General features: G+C 39.2%; 1 protein-coding gene and 1 pseudogene across 1 annotated transcript in view; one reads left to right on the top strand and one right to left on the bottom strand.

Moving 5' to 3' along the window:
- Nucleotides 1–4486: 4486 nt before the first annotated feature.
- The window catches only part of LOC139698934 (uncharacterized), a 33781-nt gene continuing 11768 nt past the window's right edge, over nucleotides 4487–26499 (bottom strand). The window contains exons 2-8 of the mRNA XM_071597893.1: nucleotides 25976–26205; nucleotides 20374–20515; nucleotides 18095–18234; nucleotides 12039–12222; nucleotides 10878–11028; nucleotides 10569–10735; nucleotides 4487–4963 (exon numbers count right to left, since the gene is read on the bottom strand). Of these exons, the coding sequence (XP_071453994.1) occupies nucleotides 4661–4963; nucleotides 10569–10735; nucleotides 10878–11028; nucleotides 12039–12222; nucleotides 18095–18234; nucleotides 20374–20515; nucleotides 25976–26172 (1284 nt within the window). The 5' untranslated portion in view covers nucleotides 26173–26205 and the 3' untranslated portion in view covers nucleotides 4487–4660. The remainder of the gene's footprint in view (nucleotides 4964–10568; nucleotides 10736–10877; nucleotides 11029–12038; nucleotides 12223–18094; nucleotides 18235–20373; nucleotides 20516–25975; nucleotides 26206–26499) is intronic.
- On the top strand, nucleotides 12647–17782 carry LOC139698674 (NADH-ubiquinone oxidoreductase chain 5-like; annotated as a pseudogene).

The following is a 26499-nucleotide window of genomic DNA, read 5'->3' as shown; positions in this document are numbered from 1 at the left end:
TCCCTTTGTTGGACGAAAAAATCAAGCTATCCCTTGACACTCTGCTTCCGGACGACACATTCGACAACAAGGAGCATGAGCAAATCAGGAAGGAATCTAAAATAATCCCCGAGTCTGAAAAACTTGATCCATTCACGGATCCAAGTTCTCCATGCAATTGCTCAGATTAAACCGAAAAAAGCGCCTGGACATGGCCAAATCCACGGCCTTGTTATCAAAAAACTTGTTAACAACATAACAAGTTTTCTAGCAAATATTTACAACGACTGTCTGCGGCTATCATACTTCCCCGACACTTGGAAATCAGGGACCCTACATGCCATTTTAAAATCAAAAGAAAAAGACCATTCAGATTCCAGCTCTTTTTGCCCTATCACACTCCTCCCTGACCTAGGGAAAATATTTGAAAGATTAATTAAAGAGAGAATACAAATAATTCGCGAGGACACGCTATATCATCCTTATCAATACGGCTTCAGGAAAAACCGAAGTACATCAGATGCAATCAAGGCCCTCTTAAATAACTTAAATAATCAAAGTAAATATACATTAGTGGTTTTCATTGACATAAAAGGTGCATTTGACTCTGTTTGGTGGCCTTCTGTCCTTCAGGAACTGAAAACACTAAAAATTCCTTCGAACCTTACTAGACTCTTTTCAAATTACTTTACAAATAGACAGGTCGTATACAAAATGAAAACTATTTGAACAAAGAAAATCCTCACCAGGGGCTGCCCACAAGGATCTGTTTTGGGTCCGTTAATGTGAAACCTCATTACTAACCAGGTCTTTAGGAAAGAATTCCCCATAGGATGTAGATTAATAGCTTTTACCGATGATATGGATTTGTCTATTGAAGCTAACTCAAGAGCTAAAATGGAGCAGCTGACAAAAAGTTGTATTGGACAAATAGAACAATGGGCAATAGTTAGTAAATTGGTAATTTTAACAACCAAGACAGAATACATGGTCTTCGGAAATAAAATGTCTAGGAACCCCACTGTCAAAATCTACAATAGCAATATCCGATGCACACCATCTTTTACGTATTTGGGCATCATTTTAGACGAAAAATTATCTTATCAGGCCCACATTAATTTCATAGCCAGCAAAACCAAAAACATTTTTCAAGCTGTCCGTAGGTATTGCAAAACTAACTTTGGACCGGACTCCCTTCAGTTGTTATACAAAGCTGTAGCAATACCCATTGTTACCTGTGGCTGCTCCAAGAGAATTAGCATAATCGAAGTCAAATCGGGCCAACACAATCACGCCCTAAGCAAAAAACATTTAAAAGAAATACTCAGGGAACAAACAATTCGTCAGTGGAATAAAGACTGGCTGAATTCCGATAAGGGTATTCACACTAAAGAAATATTCCCAGACGTCATTGAAAGGCAAAATATAAAATTCAAGCTAACTAAGAAAGCGACGCAACTCCTATCAGGGCATGGAAATTTTGGACACTACCTCAATAGAATAGGAAAATCAAGGGCTAATCTATGTAGTACCTGCCTAACAGAAGACACCGCTAAGCATAGAATAGAGGAGTGCCTACAGTATGAAAAACCCAGACAAGAAATTTGGCACAGCATGACTTATAAGAAAACCAAGATGCGTGAGATTGTGCTATTTTGCCTTAAGCATAACAATGACCAATTATTTAAAATGGTGCAATGAAATTTGATAATTGTAGTGACATTTGAAGTTGGTGCATTAAAAGCTTGATAAAACTAGTAATTATATTGCTCGTTTATTGTGTAAATAAAATTGTATGTAATTACTATTTTAAGTTAACGTGTACTATTTTGACTCGTGTATGATCAAAGGAAAAAAAATCTTGTATGACTCTGTAAACTGAAGTGTTATCATAGAATAATATATTTATTTCTTATAATAATTATTTTCTCTAATTGTACTAAATTTGGGTCATACATTACTTCTGTGATAATTTAATGCTACTGTGTCATCTTGTTTGATATTTCTTTTCCTCATGTTGTGTAATTGATGTTAATTATATCAGAACACTTAAGGGGGATTAAGCGAGAGCAGGAACCCCCTCAACATATCATGCCATTATATTGTATGCTATTTTTTTGTATTTGCTTCCGCAGTAAAAAAAGGAAAGGTGTGATTGAGGAAACTCCTTCACCACCTTTCCTTATTATTATTAAAAAAAAGAGGCGGTTGCCGGTGGGGTGTTGTGGGAGGCAACCCTTCTCTGTTTCCCTGCTTCCTCGCCCGGGGGGCTCTGCTTACTTCCTCAATAGTGATGACAACCACATTTAACGTATTAGGTAACCACAGTAATCAACCCTGAGGTTGGTTTGATAGCTGAGGGTAGAGCTTGCCTAGTACAAGGGTAATAAATGGGGTCAGTTCCCTTCCCTGTACCGCCTATGATTTCCCTGGAAGACCTGGGATCCAAATACTATATATCCGCAGCTCGTGTGATGTGATGGGTGCCCAAAGGCATGCTCAGAAATTGATCCTGAACCTTGCAGTCAGTAGCCCATAGTTCTACCCAATGGACCATCTCCTGTAATAATAATGATGAGTTATTTATTTTGATGAGACCTTATATATCAATGACTTTGTGCATAACTAAATTAATCCAATTGCTTTCATTGCTACTGTGCAGGAATAATAAAGTCGCAGCATGTGAAAAACAGGAATTATGTGGGAAACCATAGGTGGCACAGGGAGAGGATTGGGACCCCCCTACTCTGTTTATGTGTCACACACCATTGGTATTGGTACCAGGTGAGTTCTACCCTCACCTATCAAGCTGATCTTTGGGTTGATAACTGTGGCTATGTTAAAATGGAAGAAGGAAAATATTTGTTCTAAATACAAAGAAAGAATGCATCTATGAATAAATCATTGAGTTAATTTTATGATATACAATTCGGTGAGACTAAGAAGTTTGTAAGAAATGTGGATGCTTTTAAAATTCTGCGGAAAATAATTTCGGAGTAAAAAATTTATTTCTTTTGATCACTTTTGGCAAAACAATATTATTATAATGTTATGGTGATGCAGTATCTGCTTGTATTTCATGCATATAACTAAATTTTTCTCTTTGTAAAAGTTTAAATACTTAAATTATCCATATTGTAATAATGTTTGAATGTGTACTACACTTGGTGCATAGAATTCATGCCTCTTCATGTGTGCAGACACTGAAGATACACTGATAGAGTAGCAAGGTTACATGGCACAGAAATACTAAGGTTTTTGGGGTAATGGGATGCTTGATTAAATGGTCACATATTGGGTAGCTGTAAGCTTTATTTTTTCAATTGACATCCTCCTTGAGGAAATATTTGTCATTCAGCTGAGGGGAGAAGGATATATTCCCTTGAGATTCATAAGGGTAAACATTCTCCAAATGATTTCCATTAATGATCCACTAGAATATTATGACAGTTTGTCAATACAGTCATCACTGTCCATTCTAAAGCTACCTACCATTGTCAAAGACTTGGAGGGTTTCAAATTGAATAAATTGCATGCATATTTGCCAAGGAAATATCTTGTCTTGGTAATTAACCATAGATAAAGCCATGGACATTTAGTTGCACTCGTCTTTTGTAGTTTCATTGGGCCTACAGCTAAAGCCAAAGGGAGTGTATCAATCAAAGCAATTTTGATTCCACTTCCCATCTCAATACACTAGGTCAATGTGTCAAAATGAATGGGTGTGTAGACTGATTGATCAGGAGTTAAAATGGGAAATTTATCTGTTAGTGTGACTATTAAAAACAACCATTAGGAGTTATAATTTTCATGCATTTAAAAGATCTGTAGAAATAGTCATAACAGAACTAAAACATCAGATAAATTGTAGTAGGTGATGAATTTTGGCATTGGGTGGCCTCATAAAGATGGTTATATCTCATCATTTCAACTTAGCAACTAATGTTAGGACGAACACCACATCAGTGGATGTCAGTTGGTTTCCAGGTTTCCATACATTAACAAACTGGCTATCTCAGTCTTCCCTGGGATATTATAAATACTGCCCACAGACACCATATTGGCTTTATTTCTGACCATAAATATAATCCACATTGCCTCTCATTAGCCATTGCCAGCCTTTGAGAGTGTAATGCCATTCAAAGGCAGTGGACCTTGAGGTGGTTCACTCTAGAATGGAGAAGGGGAAGACTCAATGAGGGGAAATATTACATCCATGAATAATGACTGTAATACCCAATGGTTAAATACAGGTTACACCCAAAACTTTCATGATGAACATGATGTGCACCTATAGTCATCATTTTCCTTGGACTTGCAGGAGGATAATTAAAAGCAAGGGTTTCGTTATTCACTGACATTTGAAGAGTAATTAGGACAAAATTGTCAGTTCAATCTAATTTTAGTAGGATATCTAGCATTTTATCAGGCTATATTTTGTATCTTTGGAATCCTCTCTTTCCTTTATGGGAGAAAGAGAGAATTCAAAATAAGCAAAATCAATGTGTACATTTATATACTGACTCCCTTCGAAATGTATTTTTACTGGAAGACATAATGTAGGCCCCTGCTTGTCTTCTGAAGGGCAGCAGGATGCAAAGTTCATGTAAAGAAGAGGGTGGTAACATGAGCTGCAAAACAAATAATGGATCTCGAACTCATGGGAAGTTCTCGGATGGTATTACTTAGTTACCATCACAAGCTTTTTCCTAAAGTTTTCCCCATCGAGGACCTCATATTTGTACAGTTTGAAGGGTGTGATTTCTCGCCTAAGGGAGCACATGGAATCATCCTTTATCCTCCTGATGACCTGTGGCAGCAGAGGCAATGCAGTGGAGAGCGCCAAATCCTTGTAGTAATCCCACTCTGCATTGTGCAGCAAAATATGACCCTTCCCGGGGATGTTTTCGCTGCAGGCTTGCATCATTTCCGCCTTCGTTGGGAGTTTGATGGCCCCTGTCAGTGTCTTGAGGTAATACTGGACCTGCAAAGAGAGCGAGTAGATGCTGGTATCTCATGACCCTGCTCTTGTTAACCTCCCCAAGTATTTTGAAATATTCTCTTCTCGTGCAGAAATTTCAAAGTGTAAAAAAATCATTTGCCATGACTGGGATTCGAACCCTGGTCCCTTGATGTCCAGCTGCGTGCTTTAGCTAGGTATGTTACCAAGGCATCCTTTTCGCACTCCAAAATTTTGATCCAGGTTCAAATCACGGTCCAGGGGAATGATTATAACACTTTGAAATTTCTGAATTTCAATGCATATTAGCGGATGACTCCGTTAAATGTTACTGTCGCCACATCTCCTGCATTTCTTTGAATCTGCTTCTTGGCTGAAAAATAACAAGCCTCAAGAGCACCAATGTAAGGGCAAAGGCACTGCTGTATAACTTGATCAGAGACACTATTTGAAAAGATTACAAATGTCAATATTAGCTGCCTGGGAGCATATTCTAAGTTATTTACAGTATGAATATACTATGACTGATTCAATGCATACGGGATTATGAGGGAGAGTGTGAGTATGAGGTTTCTTCAAAAGCATTGATTCACGCTCAATATATGTTATAACCCGCTAGAGCCATGTGCTAAACCTTGACCTGACAGTAGGCCTTACAGATTAGCTCACGCGCATTTATTTCATTATTTCTGGACAGTCTGGCCTGTAGTATGGATTTCTGGCATGCAGACTGATCCATACGTGACATTTTGGCCTGTAGGTTTTGGACTGTTCAGGTAGACTGGAAGGAAGACTGCAAATGGGCCACAGTACATTTGCAATAAATACTTGGTTAGTTTAAAAAGTATCTGGAAAATTTCAGAAAAATGATTTTGTAGGTAATTTCCACATTTTTTGGACTGCGTCCGCGTATGTCGTTCAAATTCACAACAGTTTCGCCAGCTCTCCTGCTGGCGTCCTCAGTTCAAGGATGGAAAGAAGCTCGCTGTCCCGTCTTATATAGGGAAAATCCGGCACCAATACCGGGAAATTTCTTCGGTCAATCAGGGAGCCTCCTCATATTTGCGCGGAATAGTTCTTTTCCACGCTCTGTGGAGTGGATATCCATCCTCTCTGTTAAAGTTTTCTGGCTTTTTAACGATTTCAATGGCCTCTCTAATTATCCTCGGGAAGTATTTTTCTTCTTTCGCTATTATTTTAGCGTCGTCGAACGGAATAGTGTCCGGGTTCACTCCAGGCATGCGCAGCGATGGCCGGTGCTCTAAACTGTTTGGTCTTGGTTGCTCTCTGATATTCACTCATGCGTGTTTTCAGCGCTCTGCATGTTTCACCGATGTACCATTTGCCGCTAGAGCATGGCACTTGGTACACGCCTTCTCATATTAACGGTGAAATTTCATCCTTGGGTCCGGGTAGGGTGTCAGCTATCTTGGTGACGCAGTTGAATCTGGTCACAACATCATGCTTCCTTAACGCCCTCGCGATTCTTACCGAAGTCCGTGCGATGAAGGGGATGGTGACGTAACCTTCGGTGGTGGTCTGGAGTCTTCCTCCCTGTCAGGAACAGTGGTGGTTTGTCTCTTCTTTTCTTCCTTCTCGGCCCTTTTTTGGATCATATGAGCGCTGTATCCATTCCTTTGCAGGGCAGTTGTCAAGTGTTTCTTCTCGTTGGCAATAGAATCGGAGTCACATATTTTATATGCTCGGCTGACAAGTGTGTCTACCAGTGAGGTCTTCTGACTGGGATGGTGGCGCGATGCAGCATTAACGTAGCGGTCGGTGTGAGTGGGCTTCCTGTATACTCTGTGTCCAAGCCTCCCATTCACTTTATTTCTCTTCACCATGACGTCCAGGAAGAGCAGTTGATGATCCTTTTCCACCTCCATAGTGAAGTGGATGGGTTGATGCTGTGAGTTCAGATGTTTCAGGAACTTTTTTAATTCTCCCTCTCCGTGTGACCAAATGACAAAAGTGTCGTCAACATATCTTAGCCACAGTGAGGGCCGCTTGTCGCAGGATTCCAGTGCTTTCTTTTCGAAGCTCTCCATGTAGAGGTTGGCCACAACCGGGGAGAGGGGTGAGCCCATCTCAGCTCCTTCCGTCTGCTCGTAATGGTCACCATTCCATAGGAAGAAGGAATTGCGGAGGCAATGCTCCACCAATCCTGGAAAGTCCTTAGGGATTCCGCGGGAGGTGAGTTCCTTGATGATATTCAGCGATTCCTCAATAGGGACGCTGGTGAAAAGCGATTCAACGTCGAAGCTGACCATGAGTTCGTTGTCGTGGATGGTGATGTTTCTTATTACGTCAATGAAATGCGTCGAGTTTTTTACGAAGCTGGGTGTCTGTCCGACGTGGTCCTGCAGAGACCGCGCCAAGTACTTGGCCAGTCGGTAAGTTGGAGCGTCAATCTGGCTCACAATCGGTCGGAGAGGTAGATCCTTCTTGTGAATTTTGGGCAGGCCGTACAGTCTCGCTGGTTTCGGTGCAGTCGGAAGCAGGCGTCGTTGCTCTTCTTTTGAAGTAAGCGATCGTATTATGATAGCCCTTGTGCTTCTTTCCGTCTTGGCCGTCGGATCGCTTTTCAGTTGTCTATAAGCTGAGGATGAGCGATATTTTCTCTTCGTAATCCTCTCTGTTTATCCCTCTGTGCTCCGGAGACTTTCGAAGGCGGCCGCCGACGAAATCCGAGAAGATGTCGCACGTATCCTCCATGGCGCAAAAAAACCACCAAGATCAAACACCACGGGCAAGGAAAGGAGAGCACTGAAGGAGCTCGGGGACAACGAGAGTATAATCATTTTACCAGCTGACAAAGGCAACGCAACAGTCCTGATAAACAGAGAGAGAATCCACAAGCTGAAAAATAATATGATAATTTATTTATTAAGTAAACTACAGGTAAAGGTAGGTTTTGGATGGACACAACTACCAAATAAATATTTTATGACTCCTAACAAAACCAGCAACATAGTCTAAATCAGGTCCCTCTTCATCGTTGTGTACTTCCTTCCTCCCTTCATCCCATTCAACATCCCTATCCTGTTACTGCCCTTTCCTCATTTCGCTAACATTCTCCCTTCAATTTTAGTCTTCAATATCCCATTGCTAATCAATACGTCCTTCAACCATTTTTCATGCCTCCTTAAGAATTCTCCCAACAAACCCCTCCCTTTACCCACCATACCAATTACTTCCTCATTTGTTTTCCTTTTGATCCACTTCACCTTCTCAATTCTTCTCCACACCCACATTTCAAAAGCCTCCAATCTACTTGTATCATCCTGCTTCAGTGACCACTATTCCGCGCCATACATAACTACGCTCCATATCAAAGTTTTAACAAGCCTCTTCTTAATATCCCTCCTCAAAGTCCCTGACATCAATTCCCTCCCCCTTGTGAAAGCCTATTTGCATAATTCAATTCTTCTCCTAACGTCCCTATTACTTTACCATTTTGGTCCAAAACACTTCCGGGATACATAAACCTTTCCACCTGCTCTAGCTCGTATTTTAATGTAAACTTAGCCTCTATATATCTTGGAGATCACATAGCGTTTGTTTTATTCAAATTCAATGTCATCCCATATGTATCGCACTTCATTTCCGATTCAAGCAGCAATGCTTGCATTGCCTTGGCTGACCAACAAATTAGAGCTTGGTCATCAGCAAACCTAACTGATTTTAGGAATTCCCCACCAACATTCATTCCTACCTCCAGTTCTTCCCATGAATCTTTAATCAACTTCCCATGCCTCACCAGTGATAATGGGTAACCCTACCTTACACCTCTTCCTAACACTGCCCATCCAGATTGCCTGTTCCCCACTCAAACCTGAGCATTCTGAGACATGTACAGGTTGCGGATTATCCTCCTTTCCCTCCAATCTATTCCTATTTTCTGCAATATAATCATTAGTTTTCCCAATTCACTCTATTAAATGCCTTTTCAAAATCTAAGAAACAGAAAAATAAGTCCTGATGGTATTCTATATACCCCTTAATTAGTGATCTCATTACTGCAATGGCATCACGCGTACCTATCTCATTCCTAAACCCAAACTGATTATCTCCTGAGTAGTCATTTGCCCTACTCTCAATCCTTTTGTTGATGATCCTGAGAACAACTTTAGCTGCATGGGAAATCAAATTTATTGTTCTGTAGTCCTCACATGATGTAGCCTTTATCTTTGTATCCATTTTAAATGTATCCATTCTACTTATACATCTCTCTGATCTTACGTTGGTGTTCTGATCTACCATCATAATTCTGATAATATGTCTCTAAAATCCTCAGATAAGTAAACTGCCTCAAATTTAAACTGCATGCAGCCTGTATTTAAGCCTACAGTCAACTAGTGGCTTGTATCCCAATCCTTCCTTCCTAAATCCAAACTGATCCTAAGAACAGCTTAAGCTGCGGTGGGATGTCAAACTTATTATTCTGTAGTCCTCACCTGATGTAGCCTTTATCTTTGTTGGAATAGGGACTAAAACTGATCTCACAAAGCCTTCCGGCCAGATTTCTTTCTCATAGATACTACGAATCAGTCCACATAGACTCCTCCTCCCACATTTTCCTAAACCTTTCAGTAGTTCCACAGGAATGTTGTCTACCCCATGGTCTCATTTGATTTCATTTCCCAAAGTGCCCTTTCTATTTCATCGTTGAGTACCCTTTCATATATGAATACCATTGTTCGTTTTTTACGTCTAACCTTGTTAGCCTAAGTTCTTTACCATACAGTTCTTCTATATATTCCTCATATCTCTCTAGGTTCTTCTTGTGTCAGCTTTTATCTTACCCAACTTATCTCTAACTGTTAGCATAGATCTACTCTTCTTACTTCCCGATAGTGATTTAAACTTGCTGTGTTGCCCACCGATTTCACCCTTCCTCTGCAAACTTTCCATATCCCTGCACTGCATCTTCTACCATGCTTCTTTTGCTTTATTTGTTGCCAACCTTAATTTATTGTTCAACTCTTTGTACTTCCTTTTACCTAACTCTGTGTTTACATTCTTCCATTTCCTTCTCTCATATATCTTCCTAATCATCTCATTCGTGATCCATGGTTTCCTAGTCATTTTTCCATCAATGGTTCCTCGTTTCTTTTGCAGCTTTCTATATCCCTTTCTTGATACATTCCCATATATATTCCATAGTACTCAGCTCTTTACTGTCATATATAATTTTCTGTACTGGCTGCTGATTCTCTTTCCTTTTCAATCCAGTTGATGCTTCTACATTCCATTTTCTAACCGGCCTGCACTGCCTTATCTTTTTGAAATGGACGCTACACTTCATAACAACCAATTTGTGGTCAGAGTCTGCATCTGCTCCTGAGAAGCTGTGTAAATTGATCACACTGTTCCTAAATCTGTGCCTAAATAAAATATAACCTAACTGATACCTTTCTGAGTCACCTCTTGGTTTATATTCTCTAATTTTCCTGTCCTCAACATTGTCCTTAACATTCCAAATTTCAATTATAACTCATTGTTTATTCCTCTTCTGCATTTTTGGTCATTCTGCTGTTGTTTTTCCTTTGCAAGGGTAAAACGATGGACAGTATAGAGAATCTAATCATATGTCATTGCATAATTTTACTCTGAAGAGCGCCATCACCTGGTAGTCGAAGAGTACAAATGGGATGCACAGGCGGGGCACACCAATGAAGCACATGGTCGGGTGCTCAATATTCACCAAGTGCTTGTACAGGGGTCTCACGAGGTCACCATTCACCACTTCTATCTTGCACTGCTGACTCAGGAAGGGAAAGTCATATAGGTATCCTGCAAGCACACAGAAAGGAAGGCATAAAAACAGCTCATCAATCTGAGGATTGATTTATGCAACAGCCTGCTAAACCATCAACATCAATCAGCCTCGCAGGGTATGGTTTGCCAGGGTTTTTGGATGGAGACTGATCCTCACCTGTGCAGTAAACTAAGGTGTCTGCCGGGCAGTGAATGCCCCCTTTGAGCATGAATCCATTGTCGACTGCATGCATCACGGCCGGAGCAAGGCTCACATTCTGCGGGAATCCCTTCAGGATCTTCCTTTGCGATCTGTCACAGATGGTTACCTGAGTAATTCATGAACTTCAGTAGAAAAGGCTTTATCACCAATGAAACTCTTCCCCAGAAGACACATGCATTTAACATTGAAGAATGAACAATACTCAGTCATAAAACACTTATTTATGCATGTGGAGTATTTATTTCTATGCTTGTTTCTTGTTGATGTGACATGGAAACCAAGCCTAGGAGAAATGTGAATGTCCTGATAAAGATGAAATAGATTGAGCAGATAACTAAAGGACAGGTTCCACCACAAAAATGAGTGAGAAAGAGGCCTATTCTTGATGAAGGCTCATTCAATTTTTTGTGAAGAATTTTTAAATTAAAAGTATAGGTAAATGAGGGGGAGAAATGGAATGGGATTTCCTCCAAAGAGGCAGTGAATGACCGAGACAGGGGCTCTTAAGTGGCACTAGACATCAATGACCAGACAGGGGATCTCATGTTAAGTAGACACAAGACATCCCCTGCCACACACCCTTTCGGTGGATCGTGGGGTACTTATGTCGGTATCACTGTTTGCTTCCTGCACAGAGCGTATTCATGAAGACCCAGAAAGTGATATCCACAGCTGAGGCCACGCTAATTAGTATTCACTCTTGAACTGAGACATTAAAATACATATTCTTTCCTAGAACAATTTGTGATCATTGGAAAGAATGCTTCACAGATATTATTTCTCACACATAAGGACTTTGTAAGAGCATTTCTGTCTTCCTCTAAAAATAAATTACCCTGGGTAATTTTCCTATAATTGTGGTTACCAATTTGCTACGTTACATGGAAGCTCATTAGGTGAAATGTAGAAGCAGAGAAGGAAATAAAAAAGGATTTAATTGTATGAGTACTCAATTGATGTATTCTACAGATGGAATGTATGAAAAAATGAAAATATTTATATAGTTTCACTGCTTCAATTCAAGTGCATGGGATAGCCAACACCAGATCAACCATAATTGAACTCGTTTTCAAGTCATTGGTGCTCAAAGAGCGAAACTTTTTTTAATTCACTCACCTTCCTGGCGATAGGTGCAATGTCTTGAGAGATGTCGTTGGCAGAAAAGGAGGACCCTAGGATGATGACCTCCTTGTTGCTGAATACATCAATCCCAGGCTCTCGGTAGTCCCGGCTGTGGAGCACATTGCCCTGGAAACGATCAATGCCAGGGATGGGTGGAATGCACGGCTTCGAATAATTTCTGCAAATTAGTGTGAGAGATGAAATGATGAACTTCTAGAAATTCAGCCTACTCAAGAAAGGCATTGCCATATATTCATGAGTAAACAAATTAAAATAATAATCTTTCTTCATCAAAGAGCAGCGCTATAGATATTGTCAGTTGGAAAAACATATAAATACATAGAATTCATTACTGTATTGAAGAGATGCTCATATATTACAATGTCACTCTTGAGAAGTCCAGTTTAAAATATTCACTTAGAGAGTAAAAGGGGTTTGAAATCAACCAATCTTCAATTACAGTTTTAAAACTTATTACAGCCAGTCAGCCTTGCAGTCTGGGGAAGTTTGTTGTAGAATTTTAAGGTGAGGTTATCCGACTGGTTGATGGTTCTGGACAACCTGAGTTAGGTAATTTCTAACATATTTTTTGACCTTGTATAATGGCTGTGTATATTGCCTCTTATTGCATAGTTCTTTAAATTATCTTTTACATGAATTAAGCTCTGGTAAATATATACATACAGGGTCCGTACAATAAGTATCAGGACTGGTTTCAAAAATCAAAATTTATTGCATTAATCATTAGTATTATTTAATAATCTTCAAAATACATTCCTCCTTCATCAATAACTTAGTTAGGCGCGCCTGCCACTCTTCAAAAGCCCACTGGAAGTAGGTTTCCAGAATACTGTTGAGAGCCTTTGTCGTCTCCGCTTTAACCGCCTTGATGGAGTCGAACTGATATCCTTTGAGCTCCTTTTGAGCTATCCTTTGAGGTAATAACATTGTCGAGAAAATCTTCATCTTCCTGGATGCAGTCCGAAATTTCTTGCAAAATTTCAACTCGTGACAGTTTATGTTCCTAGTTCAAGACTCTCCGCACCAGCTTCTCACACACTTTCCTCATCACAAGATCCTCTGTTGCAATGGTGTGGATGGTTCCCACTGGAAGGCCGGTCTCCTCACTGAAAAGGGCGATGGTTTATCGCCCGTCAAAGTCCAAAACCTTTTTCCACTTTGGCCACCTCAGTTCGAGCGGTCATCGGACCATCGGTACAAACACCGCGTCAGGCATCTGACGCGGTGCTCGTCTTCGACGAGCTCCCGGCCTTCCTTAAACATTTTGGGCCATTCAAAAACTCTTATGTGGTTTCAGGCATCATTCCCATGAGCCTGTTTAATGAATTCAAGGGTCTCCGATGCGGATTTCTCGAGTTTGATGCAAAACTTCACTGCATAGTGTTGCTCGACGGTCTGCTCCATGCTGGCGAGACGACACCACGCGTCACAAAAATCCACCACCTGTCTCAAGGCATACCCAGGGGCGACTGAAATAAAGTGCATCTGAGTGGTGGGGAACCACTCTACCAAGGCGGCCAGTCGGATACCCATCCACTGCTCCATTAAGGCTACAGCGAACCAGTCACAATACTTATTGTACGGACCCTGTATGTTAAAGACGGTCATCACTCCTAGCCTGATAAAGAGTGGACAACAGTGATCATGATGGCCAGAGCTGGTTATAATCCTAACTGCTTTATTTTGCAACATAAGCAGAGCTTTTGTGTGCCTTGCATGTCCCCAAAGCCTTCGGCCCTCATAACTTAAGTGACTCTGGGAAAAGGCAAAATAGGCAAGTCTCAAATGTTCCTCTGGAACATAGCTTTAAAGTCTCCTGATTAGGAAGAGATTCTTGGAGAGGTTTTTGGAGACTGCAGTTACATGACTTTGCCAGGAAAGATTAAAGTCAATAAAAGACCCAAGGATCTTGACAGCTTTCAGAGCTTTACCACCACTTCTATGGTTACAAATAGGATATTGCATTTTCTCACAATTTAAAAATAGTCTATTAGCTGAAAGCCATTCACTAGCTCATTGTTGTACGTCTTTCAGTTCTTCATGAGCCCATTCAGGATTTTTACATTTATTTATAAAACTAATCACATGCAGCTAAAGTTCTTCTCAGGATCATAAACATAAGGATAGAGAGTAGGGCAATTGATTACATGGGGGATGATCAGTTTGGGTTTAGGAAGGGGAGAGGTATGCATGATGCCATTGCAGTAATGAGATTATCAATTGAGAGGAATATATAACACAACCAGGAGGTATTTGCCTGTTTTGTAGATTTCTAAATAGCGTTTGATAGAGTGAATTGGGAAAAACTAATGAGTATTCTGCAGAAAAAAGGAATAGATTGGAGGGAAAGGAGGCTAATCCGCAACCTGTACCTGTCTCAGACTGCTCAGATACGAGTGGGGAACGGGGAGTCCGGATTGGCAGTGTTAGGAAGAGGTGTAAGGCAGGGTTGCCCATTATCACCATTGCTGTTCAACCTGTATGCAGAGGAAATGATCAAAGAGGCGTGGGAAGAACTCAAGGTAGGAATGAAAGTGGGCGGGGGATTCGTAAAATCAGTTAGGTTTGCTGATGACCAAGCTTTAATTTGTCATTCAGCCAAGGGGTTGCAGGCATTGCTGAGTGAATTGGCAATCCAGTGCGACAGGTTTAGGGTGAGAATCAATAGTTTAAGAGGATGCCTCGATAGATTTAGTGGCTAAAGCACTCGACTGGATATTGAAGGATCTGGGATCGTATCCCAGTCAAGGCAAATGATTTTTACACTCTGAAATTGTTGCATTGATATTACTACCCGAGTTAAAATTTAACAGTCAGCATAAAAGGGTATCTAATCCTTGTTTATCTGTCTGAATTTCATAGAATCACTAAATAAATAATAACTAAAAATATAAATTTAACCTAAAAATTTTAGAAGTTATAAAAGTAAAAATTTACTATAAACCAAAAATAATCCTTTTCCCCAATCGTATAACCGTGGTTGCTGGCATGAAATTCACCAGTAATTAAAATATTACTACATCTAAAATGATTAAATTAATAATAATAACCACTACAAAACATTTGCTTTTAGTAACCAAAATTCATATGTGGAGCAAAATTAAAAGGAACATCTAGCAAGGATAAAACTTATCACACTTAAATTGTGAAAATCAAATGCAAACAAATATTTTTTACATTAACAATAACAGGCATAATATAAAATTAGCAAGTATTTATCCCGATAGTTACCCCCCAGATATGAAGTTGCTCGAACAGAGGGTGATGAATAAATAGACAAAAAGAGGGGTAATTCAATTATATATATCATAACAGATAATATTTTTGATGGATCTTTAACAGTATATCTTCTTATCAATATAAATATTTAATATTATAATATATGTATATTACTCTTTTCTAAAAAATTTTAATTCATTCACTTAAATGATTCATGTACAATAGATATCTTCATATTAAATAAGATGTGTTATCTATAATTAAATAAACTACCATATCATAAATAAGATTTTATTATATTATTTATATAAATATTTAATTTAATAATATATGTGTATTATTTTTTCTAAAAATTTTCAATTTATTTCCTTAAATGATTAATGTAAATAGCCATTTTAATAAAATGGTATTTACTAGTAATAGTGTAAAATAAATGATTTCTCACAACAAAAACTAATTAAAGAAAACAATAATTTTTTCTAGGAAATTAAATAAAGTGCCTGAGCTATAGGGTCACTGTGATACGGTGGGACAGTGTGATAAATTTGCACAGCTTCACGGGAGCAGATGCGGACTCTGACCACAATTTAGTTGTTATGAAATGTAGCGTCCATTTTAAAAAGATAAGGCAGGGGCGGTGAGTTAGAAAATGGAATGTAGAAGCATTAAATAGTTTGAAAAGGAAGGAATAGAAATAGGCGGTAGAGGAAATCATGGAGGATGGTAAAAAGCTAAGTACTCTAGTACTATCGAAGAAAAATGGGAAAGGATCAAAAGGGTAATCGAAAGCTGCAAAAGACCCATTAATGCTAAATTGGAACCCATTAATGCTGAAAGGACTAGAAAACCATGTATCACGGATGAGATGATTACAAAGATGGATGAGCGGAGAAAATGGAAGAATGTAAACACAGACTTAGGCAAAATGAAGTACAAAGAATTGAACAATAAATTGAGGCGGGCAACAAATAAAGCAAAAGAGGAATGGTGGAAGGTTTTAGTGCGAAGATATGGAAAGTCTGCAGAGGAAGGGTGAAATGGGTGCGCTGTACAGTAGAGTTAAATCTTTATCAGGAATTATGAAAAGGAGATCTATTGTAACAGTTACAGAAAAGGCGGGTAAGATAATAGTTGACACAGGAAAGATTCAAGAGAGTTGGAAGGAATATATAGGAGAACTGTATAGTAAAGATCTTCGACCAACAAAGTTAGACATTGAAAAAGAATATGACATAGAGGAAGATAGCTTAGGTCCAGGCATACTTGACAATGAGATAGAAAGATTTTTTCTCTCTTTTTTCTTAGTTTTAATTGTTTTATTATTGGTATTTATTTTGGTTTAAATGATTTAACTTACTCTATTGACTGGAGAGTCCTTTCTTTAAATTCAGTTAGAATTGTTATAACCTTCTTGTTTGATTACATATCACTACTTTTTATGGGCTTTGTTTTTTTCATTTCTTCTTGGTTATTTTGTATAGACAAGCTTATATGGAGGGGGATGTTAATTTGTTACGTTTTTTAATATTAGTGCTTTCATTTGTTATGTCAATAATATAACTCATTATTAGTCCTAATATAATTTCTATTTTACTGAGTTGGGATGGTCTTGGGCTGATTTCTTACTTGTTAGTAATATATTCAAGTCTTATTGAGCAGGTATATTAACGGTTATGTCTAATCATTTGGGTGATGTTGCTTTTTTATTAAGTATTTCTTGAATACTTAATTATGGTTCTTGAAATTATATTTTTATGTTGATCTTTTGGGAGTGAGACATGAGTCTTTTTTATTTCCCTTTTAATAATTTTTGCAGCTATGACCAAAAGTGCCCAAATTCCTTTTTCGTCTTGATTACCGGCAGCAATAGCTGCTTCAACTCCTGTTTCTGCTTTGGTCCACTCTTCTACTTTAGTTACTGCTGGGGTTTACTTAATGATTCGTTTTAATTCTTTAATGGTTACTAATGATCTAGCCATTTATTTATTATTTTTTGGGGGTGTTACTATATTTATGTCTGGGTTAGGTGCTAACTTTGAGTTTGAGATATAGAAAATTATTGCTCTTTCAACTTTAAGTCAGCTTGGATTAATAATAAGTATTTTGTCAATAGGATACCCTATTTAAGCCTTTTTCCATCTTCTTACTCATACCTTATTTAAAGCTTTATTATTTATGTGTGCTGGTGTTATGATTCATTATCTTGGTGAATGTCTGGATATTCGTTTTATGGATTCTTTTACTGGGTATATACCTTTAACATCAGCCTGTTTTTGTGTATCTAATTTGGCTTTGTGTGGCCTGCCTTTTTTAGCTGGATTTTATTCTAAGGATATGATTTTGGAAATAAGAGGTTTTTCTTTATTAAATATTTTTGGGTTCCTCTTTTTTTTGTCTCAACTGCTTTGACTTCATGTTATACTTCATGTCTCATTTCTTTCACAGTTTTTGGTAATTTTTATATAACTTCTTCTTTTTGTATTTCAGATAGTTCTTGAAATATAATTAAGGGAATATTTTGTCATGACAGTCATGACATAGGCTAAAATTTAGAAGGGGAGATTGGGAAGAGAACCCATGGTCCCGCACATAAAACTACCCCTTGAAACACGTTCCTATATGCTAAAGCCCTCACCTGATTTTACACCTTAATGATGGCAAATGGAGCCAAAACCATGCTCAGTTAGGTATAATAAGTATGAAAGTCAACTTAGTGACTTGTCATAATGTAGCAAATCAGTTATGCTTAGAAGGAGATTAATCGCATTTAATCGCCAAATGATAAAGTAAGCGGGGAGGTGAAAACGCACCCAATGCAAACCATTACTGCATCGAAAATGCCATCCTGGGACTCCTTGGTGTCCAGGTCATACCAAGTGGCTCTCCACTTTGTTCTCCCAGGGTCCCCGTCTGCAATCACAGGCTCCACCAATCGGACCTCCTGGCGGAACTGAAGGAAACATAGCCAACGTTAACCTTTAGTGATGCTCTCTTCCATCTCTCCAGACAGATGGGTATCTAAGAGGTTTCATGCTATCAAAATATACTCTGAACTAATATTTCACAGTTCCAAATAGCAAACTGAAATGGTCATCTCTGAAAAGAACTTGCGTTCAGTGGCTCTCTCTCTCTCTCAATTCTTGCTCAATTCCAGTAATCTGGTTGCATCGTAATAGGAATAGCCAGCAATGCCAAATAAAAATTATGATATTAATATCACATAATGTAATGCTGAACTTTCTGAGCAACCAAAGGTGGCAATGTCAAAGGGATTTGCATCACTCTTTGATTTCACTAACTGCGAGGCATAAGGACGTAACACTTCAACATAGGCACTGCCTTAACTTACAAAACCATCTTCTGGGTCAAACACACACTACATTTTATTGCGTAGAGTCATGATCTTTCCAAACAAAATGTATTAATTGACACTATCAATTAATGGTATTTGTGATATGGAAAATGATACCTAACATTAAATGTGTTCTTAATTCATTAGAACAATGAATAACTTAAGGTTCTCTCTAAATAATACTTGGAGACAGGTTTTTCTAAGTGTGTATGATTTTCTACATAGTATATATTCAGAACAACGGAGGATCAAAGTTGGCTTTTAGACTTCCTCAAAAAGTTTTAAGGATAGCCCACCTGTAGGGTGGGTAGCCAACCTGCAGGGTTGTCCACCATCACCACTGCCCCTCAACATTCATGTGGATGAAATGATTAAAGAAGCATGGGAAGGACTGGAGGTAGGAATGAAAGTCGGAGGCTAATTTGTAAAATCAGTTAGGTTTGCTGATGGTCAAGCTCTAGCTTGTCAGTCAGCTAAGGGGTTGCAAGCATTGTTGAGTGAATTGGAAATTCAGTACTTAGCGATTTTCTAGAAAGACAAAGGCTAAGCTAAATATTAAAATAGGAGGGCAAAAACTAAAGCAAGTACAACAGTTTATGTATCTCGGAAGTGTTTTGGACCAACACGGTCAAAGTAGCAGGGACCTATGGAGAAGAATTGCACTAGGCAAAGAGGCTCTAATAAGGAAGATGGGGTTGATGACAGGGACTTGGAGTAAGGATGCTAAGGAGAGGCTCATCAAAAACTTTGATATGGAACTTGGTTGTGTATGGTATGGAAACATGGTCACTATTGCAGAAGGATAGGTGCAGATTGGGGGCTTTTGAGATGTGGATGTGGAGAAGGATGGAGAAGGTGAATTGGACGGAAAGGAAAACAAATGAGGAAGTACTTGGTATGGTGGGCAAAGAGAGGAGTTTGTTGGGAGCAATCCTATGAGGGCAGGAAAAGTGGATGAAGGGGGTATTGACCGGCAGTGGGATGTTGAAGACTGTAATTGAGGGGATAATGTTGGGCAAAAGAGGAAAGGGAAGGAACAGGATAGGGATGTTGGACGGGATGAAGGGAGGAATAAAGTACTCAGAGCTGAAGAGGGACCTGATTTAGAGTAGGATGTTGTGTTTTGCTAGGGGCCACAAATTATATAATTAGTAATTACATCCATCCAAAAATCTACCTTAACTGGTAGATTACCTAATAATAATAAAATATTACTGTTAAATAGTCTGTGCCTATCGAAAAACCTTGTCAACTGGGGACATACCAATAATGATAATATCAGTTTAATTTATGTAAGTATAATATTGAAAATACAGAGAATTATTGTGCACCTAACCTAATAGCAATGATGGTTCCAGAAAAACATATCTAATTATCATTATAAACAGCAGGGTTCTCATTAAAGAGCACCACAGTGGTGATCTAAATGCTGGATTTTCAAAATGTTTCCCTATTTTAGTGAAAAAAAACAGTAAGAATTTATTTGTAAACATTAGACTAACTTAGTTTACTTTTTAAGAAATATATCTATTACTCACCGTAGAGGAAATGCTAGGGTATTTATATTTTAGACCTGGGATTTAATAAATATAGCGACTGAAAGTAATAGCTTATATAAATTAGAGGCGAATGTTCAAACCAAATAAACTTCAATTTCTTCACATTAAAAATATGCAATTCATCAAAATTTGACTGAGCAATTATGTTTATCAATAATATGAACCCTTTCTTACATACCTTCACGCATTTCTTTATGCCATGGTGCTCTGCGTATTCACCGAGGTACTGCAAGACTTTTGTGTGGTGGACGTATGATTCTTCCCCAGGTTCCTCAAGAGGGAAGTCCAAAAATGACATGATCTCCACTGGTAGGTTGGTCCTGCAGAGAGCCTTCATGTCATTAGCAAGTTTGCAGTGCAGAAAGGCATGCGCCATTGTAGCTTGATTTTGTATTTTCCTCATGAATTGCAACCTGTCAAGCAATGCTCTTCCAATAAGCATGCATTACAATGCTGAATAGAGTATACCCGTAGTCGGGCAGCAATGGCACACAACTGTGCAATACACTAAACCACACATGTGCTCAGCATCTTGACCCTGTTATCTCAGAATGATTTTGCCAGGCTCAGACTTGAGGATACACGTGACATATTTCGTATGATCTGGCATATGAAACCACCTGGCAGGTTAGCACCTTGTCATGGTAGGGGGGGGGGGGCAATGGTTACATTGAGGCTGACAGCAAAGGCAGTGGGAGCTAGTACTAATAATATGTAAAAGTTGAAGACTAATAAGATTCCTGTGTCTCAATGAGAAAGACAAGTAATAATGGGAGGCAGGTTGACAGACTAGATAAGAATAGGTAGGGATATTAGACAAAGATGCCGCTTGTCACCAACCTTATTTAACATATATTTGGAGGAGATAGTAATGGCATGCTTTGATGGAAATATAGGAGTGAACACATGTGGTAAAAGAGTGGAATGTATCAGGTTTGCGGACGATATGTCTGCTGTGGCAGATAGGAAATGGAAAGTCATAGAGATACTAGCGGACCTTAATGACAAATTTAACAGTGTAAGTAATGAGAGGGTCTAGATTCAATGATGGCCTTGGATACCTGTGGGCAACCCCTCTCCAACCAAACTGGGAGATTATAAAGAAAAGATGGCAATAATTATCCACTAGATATCTAGTGGAAAAGAATCAATATCTTTTTTTATTATGTTCAAATTCCACTGCATCAGGCCTGAAACTACTCAAACTGGGGGATTTTATGTATTCCAAATTTTCTTCGGAAACTGCATACAGATCGATGGGAGGAGCAAATCCCACCCCACAATTAGACATGAAGTGCGACTTTCACACTTTGTTCAGCTTGTAATTAGTATTACTAGAGCATTATCAAACACATGAAATTGAAAATTGGAAAATACTTTGCAAAAATGTTTATCAAGAGCACATTGTTATACAGATGCAAAACTTGGACACTAGGAAAAAGGATGAGACCCCATTGGAGGCAATGGAAATGTGGATTTGAAGAAGTATAACAAAAGCAAAATGGATGGACAAGAAGAGCAAGACCCAAGCAAGGTTAGCAAATTGAATATAGAAGCATCAAATGGATTGACAGGAAAGGAGCATCAGCAGGCAGTAGAGAAAATCATGGATGAGGGTAGAGAGCTGAGTACTATCGAGGAAAAATGGGAAAACATAAAAAAGGGATATCGAAAGTGACAAAAGAAATAACAGGAACTGTTAATGGGAAAAGGACAAGGAAACCGTGGAACCCGGATGAGATGTTTAGAAAGATAGATGAGAAAAGGAAATGGAAGAATGAAAATACAGATTTTGGCAGAAGGAAGTACAAAGAGTTAAATAAATTTGAGATGGGTAACAAATAAAGCAAAAGAAGCATGGTGGAAGACGCTGTGAGAGAATATTGAATGTCTGCTGAGGAGGGGTGAAATTGGTGCACTATACAGCAAGGTTAAATCACTATCGGGAAGTAAGAAGGGAGGATCTAACATTTAGAGATAAGTCAGGTAAGATAATAGTTAAAAAAGAAAAGATCCAAGAGAGATGGAAGGCATATATGGAATAACTGTATGGTAAAGAACTTAGGCCAACAAAGTTAGAGATGGAAAAGGAACATGACGTAGAGGAGGATAGGTTAAGTCCAGGCATACACGACGATGAAACAGAAAGGGCATTAAAGGAGAAGAAATCAAATAAGGCCGTGGGGGTGGATAAAATTCCTACGGAACTACTAAAAGTTTCAGTAAAATGTGGGAGGAAGACCATATATAGACTGATTTGTAGTATCTATGAGCAAGACTTTTTGAGATGAGTGTTCGTTCCTATTCCAGAAAAGGTAAAGGCTACCCCAGGTGAAGACTACAGAATATTAAGTTTGATTTACAATGCATGTTAAGTTGCTCTCAGGATCATCAACAAAAGGATAGAGAGTAGGGCAAATGTTTACTTAGGGGATGATCAGTTTGGATTTAGGAAGGGGAGAGGCACGGGTGATGCCATTGCAGTAACGAGATCACTAATGGAGAGGAATATAGAACACAACCAGGAATTGCCTGTTTCGTTTCGAAAAAGCATTTGATAGAGTGAATTGGGAAAAACTAATGAGAATATTGTAGAAAATAGGAATATATAAGAGGCTAATCCGCAACCTCTACATGTCTCAGACTATTCAGGTGCAAGTGGGGGATGGAGAGTTCAGATGGGCAATGTTAGGAAGAGGTGTAAGGCAGGTTCGCCCATGATCACCGTTGTTGTTCAACGTATATGTGCAGGAAATGATTAAAGAGGCATGGGAAGAACTGGAGGTAGGAATGAAAGTTGGTGGGGAATTCATAAAATCAGTTAGGTCTGCTGATGACCAAGGTTTAGTTTGACGGTCAGCTAAGGGGTTGCAAGCATTGCTGAGTGAATTGGAAGTTCAGTGCGATAGAAACAGGATGAGAATTAATATTAATAAACAAAAGATTTTCTAGAAAGAAAAAGGCTAAGCTAAACATTAAATAGGAGGGAAAATACTATAGCAAGTGGGACATTTTTGGGCTAACATGGTCAAAGTAGTAGGGACGTAAGGAGAAGCACTTCACTAGGCAAAGAAGCTTTCACAGGTAGGAGGAAGTTGATGACAGGGACGTTGAGTAGGGATGTTAAGGAAAGGCTAAGGAAGTACTAGGTATGGTAGTCAAGGTGAGGGGATTGTAGGGAGAAATCCTAAGAAGGCAGAAAATACGGATGCAAAGCATATTAATAGGCAGTGGGATTTTGAAGACTGTTATAGAGGGGATAATGTTAAGCAAACAAGGAAATGGCAGGAGCATGATAGAAATGTTAGGTGGATGAAGGCAGTATATGTGGAATTGAAGAGGGATTTGTTTTAAAGTGGAATGTTGGGTTGTGTGTTGTTAAGATAAACAAAATATTTAATTGGAAAATGTGTTTACCCAAAACCTACCTTAACTGGTAGATTATCTAATAATAATGATAATACTGCCTGATGGTTTGTACTGGAGTAATATAAGGCAAAATAGTACACGTTAACTTAAGATAGCAATTACATACAATTTTATTTACACAATAAACGAGCAATACAATTACTAGCTTTATCAAGCTTTTAATTTACCAACTTCAAATGTCACTACAATTATCAAATTTCATTGCACCATTTTAAATAATTGGTCGTTGTTATGCTTAAGGCAAAATAGCACAATCTCACGCATCTTGGTTTTCTTATAAGTCATGCTGTGCCAAATTTCATGTCTGGGTTTTTCATACTGTAGGCACTCCTCTATTCTATGCTTAGCGGTGTCTTCTGTTAGGCAGGTACTACATAGATTAGCCCTTGATTTTCCTATTCTATTGAGGTAGTGTCCAAAATTTCCATGCCCTGATAGGAGTTGCGTCGCTTTCTTAGTTAGCTTGAATTTTATATTTTGCCTTTCAATGACGTCTGGGAATATTTCTTAAGTGTGAATACCCTTATCGGAATTCAGCCAGTCTTTATTCCACTGACGAATTGTTTGTTCCCTGAGTATTTCTTTTAATTGTTTTTTGCTTAGGGCGTGATTGTGTTGGCCCGATTTGACTTCGATTATGCTAATTCTCTCCATAACCTCGTATTTTAGAGGTGGTTGTCCGGTAGTTAAACAGTGCGTCCGTGCTGATTGTCGAATAACCTTTGCTAATTGCTAAGAGGCAGGATCTTTGTGCTTCTCTAAGTTTTCTTTCGATTCTGCTGTAGTTAACCTTATGACCCCAAATGGAGCAGCCGTAGGTAACAATGGGTATTGCTACAGCTTTGTATATCAATTGAAGGGAGTCCGTTCCAAAATTAGTTTTGCAATACCTACGGGCAGCTTGAAAAATTATTTTGGTTTTGCTGGCTATGAAATTAATGTGGGCCTGGTGAGGATTTTCTTTGTTAAAATAGTTTTCATTTTGTATACGACCTGTCTATTAGTAAAGTAATTTGAAAAGAGTCTAGTTGGAATTTTTAGTGTTTTCAGCTCCTGAAGGACAGAAGGCCACCAAACAGAGTCAAATGCACCTTTTATGTCAATGAAAACCACTAATGTATATTTACTTTGATTATTTAAGTTATTTAAGAGGGCCTTGATTGCATCTGATGTACTTCGGTTTTTCCTGAAGCCGTATTGATAAGGATGATATAGCGTGTCCTCGCGAATTATTTGTATTCTCTCTTTAATTAATCTTTCAAATATTTTCCCTAGGTCAGGGAGGAGTGTGATAGGGCAAAAAGAGCTGGAATCTGAATGGTCTTTTTCTTTTGATTTTAAAATGGCATGTAGGGTCCCTGATTTCCAAGTGTCGGGGAAGTACGAGGGTCATCCGGAAAGTAGTACCCGTTCGTGAAATAAAGACACAAAAGTAAATATTAACAAACATAAAAAATTTTATTTGAAAGAGGATACTTTAAACTACTTCTCAACATAATCTCCAAGCAAATTAAGGCATTTGTCATAACGTGTGACAAGTTTCTGTATTCCTGCTGCATAGTCCTTCGCCGCCAGCTCATTGAGATACGCGAGGGACCCATCTTGCACAAATTTTTGCATAATGCAGATGGTGTTTAACAATTTCATGAACAATTGTTCGAGAAACATTGGGAAAATGCTCACAGATGTCATCAATTGTGACGCGCCGATCGTTCCTCACGAATTCGTCAACTGAGCTCACCAGTTGGTCTGTAATGACAGACGGTCTCCCCGAACGCTCATCGTCGTGTGTGTTCCCCCTCCCCATGTTGAAGTTGCGACACCACCGCCGAACAGACGACTCGTCCATTACATTGTCTCCATACACCTCCTTTAATTGGCGATGAATATCACATGGGCGAACGTTTCTTGCATTGAGGAATTTAATCACTGCCCTCACTTCACAACTGGCGGCGTTCTCAATTTTTTTAAACATTGTAAACAATCACAGAAACAACACAGGCAATGCTAGCGTCACGCAACTTGGCTCAGAGAAGGCAGACAAGCCACTGAAGCTATCTGACCTCGTCCAGCGGCTACTCGCGTCGTCAGCACTTCATGCGGCACGAACGGGTACTACTTTCCGGATGACCCTCGTATGATAGCCGCAGACAGTCGTTATAAATATTTGCTAGAAAACTTGTTATGGTGCTAACAAGTTTTTTGATAACAAGGCCGTGGATTTGGTCATGCCCTGGCGCTTTTTTCGGTTTAATCTGAGCAATTGCATGGAGAACTTGAGTAATATGTAAATTTCCCTTGCTGACAGAAGTGAGGCTGACCCAAAGGCCTCCACTTGACTTTCTTTATACCTGAGGCTCTTGTAGAGTGGCGTCTCACCGTAGACCCAGGTGCCTCCGATGGACCCCGATCGCTCCAGCACGAGCGGGGCCTCAAAGAGGGGGGACCCCGGGGAGGAAGGCCCCGACGCGAGGATGTGCCGGGCGGAGCAGAGGCCCGCGGGGCCCGCGCCCACCACCAATACGCGGAGGCGGCCCGGGGACGTCATGATGCCAATGCACTCGCGCGCTTCGGCCCACACCTTCGAATGAAGGAAACCACTGATGAATTATTCGAGAGAAACAGATTTTATTCGCATTGCGCATAGCATTTGTTATGGTTATCGAAGTTATGTATGGCTATGCAATATTTAACCAGCTCCAAGATCCTGTGGAGGGTGTGTGTGCTCTGTAAGCAAGCCAATGCACCGCAGATGTTACGTTAGGTAGTTAGGCTGTGTCTCTCTAGAGAGCGCCACGTTATCCACAGGAGTTGGTTCGGTTAAATATGGAAAAATAAAGGCATGCAGGCAGATTTTGCGATGAAAAGTCTCAAT

The sequence above is a fragment of the Hetaerina americana genome, unplaced genomic scaffold (genome assembly GCF_022747635.1).
Source record: "Hetaerina americana unplaced genomic scaffold, ioHetAmer1.1.p SCAF_9, whole genome shotgun sequence".
Taxonomy (NCBI): Eukaryota; Metazoa; Arthropoda; class Insecta; order Odonata; family Calopterygidae; genus Hetaerina; species Hetaerina americana.
The sequence above is the reverse complement of the archived record's forward strand: the minus strand, read 5'-3'. Positions and strand labels throughout refer to the sequence as shown.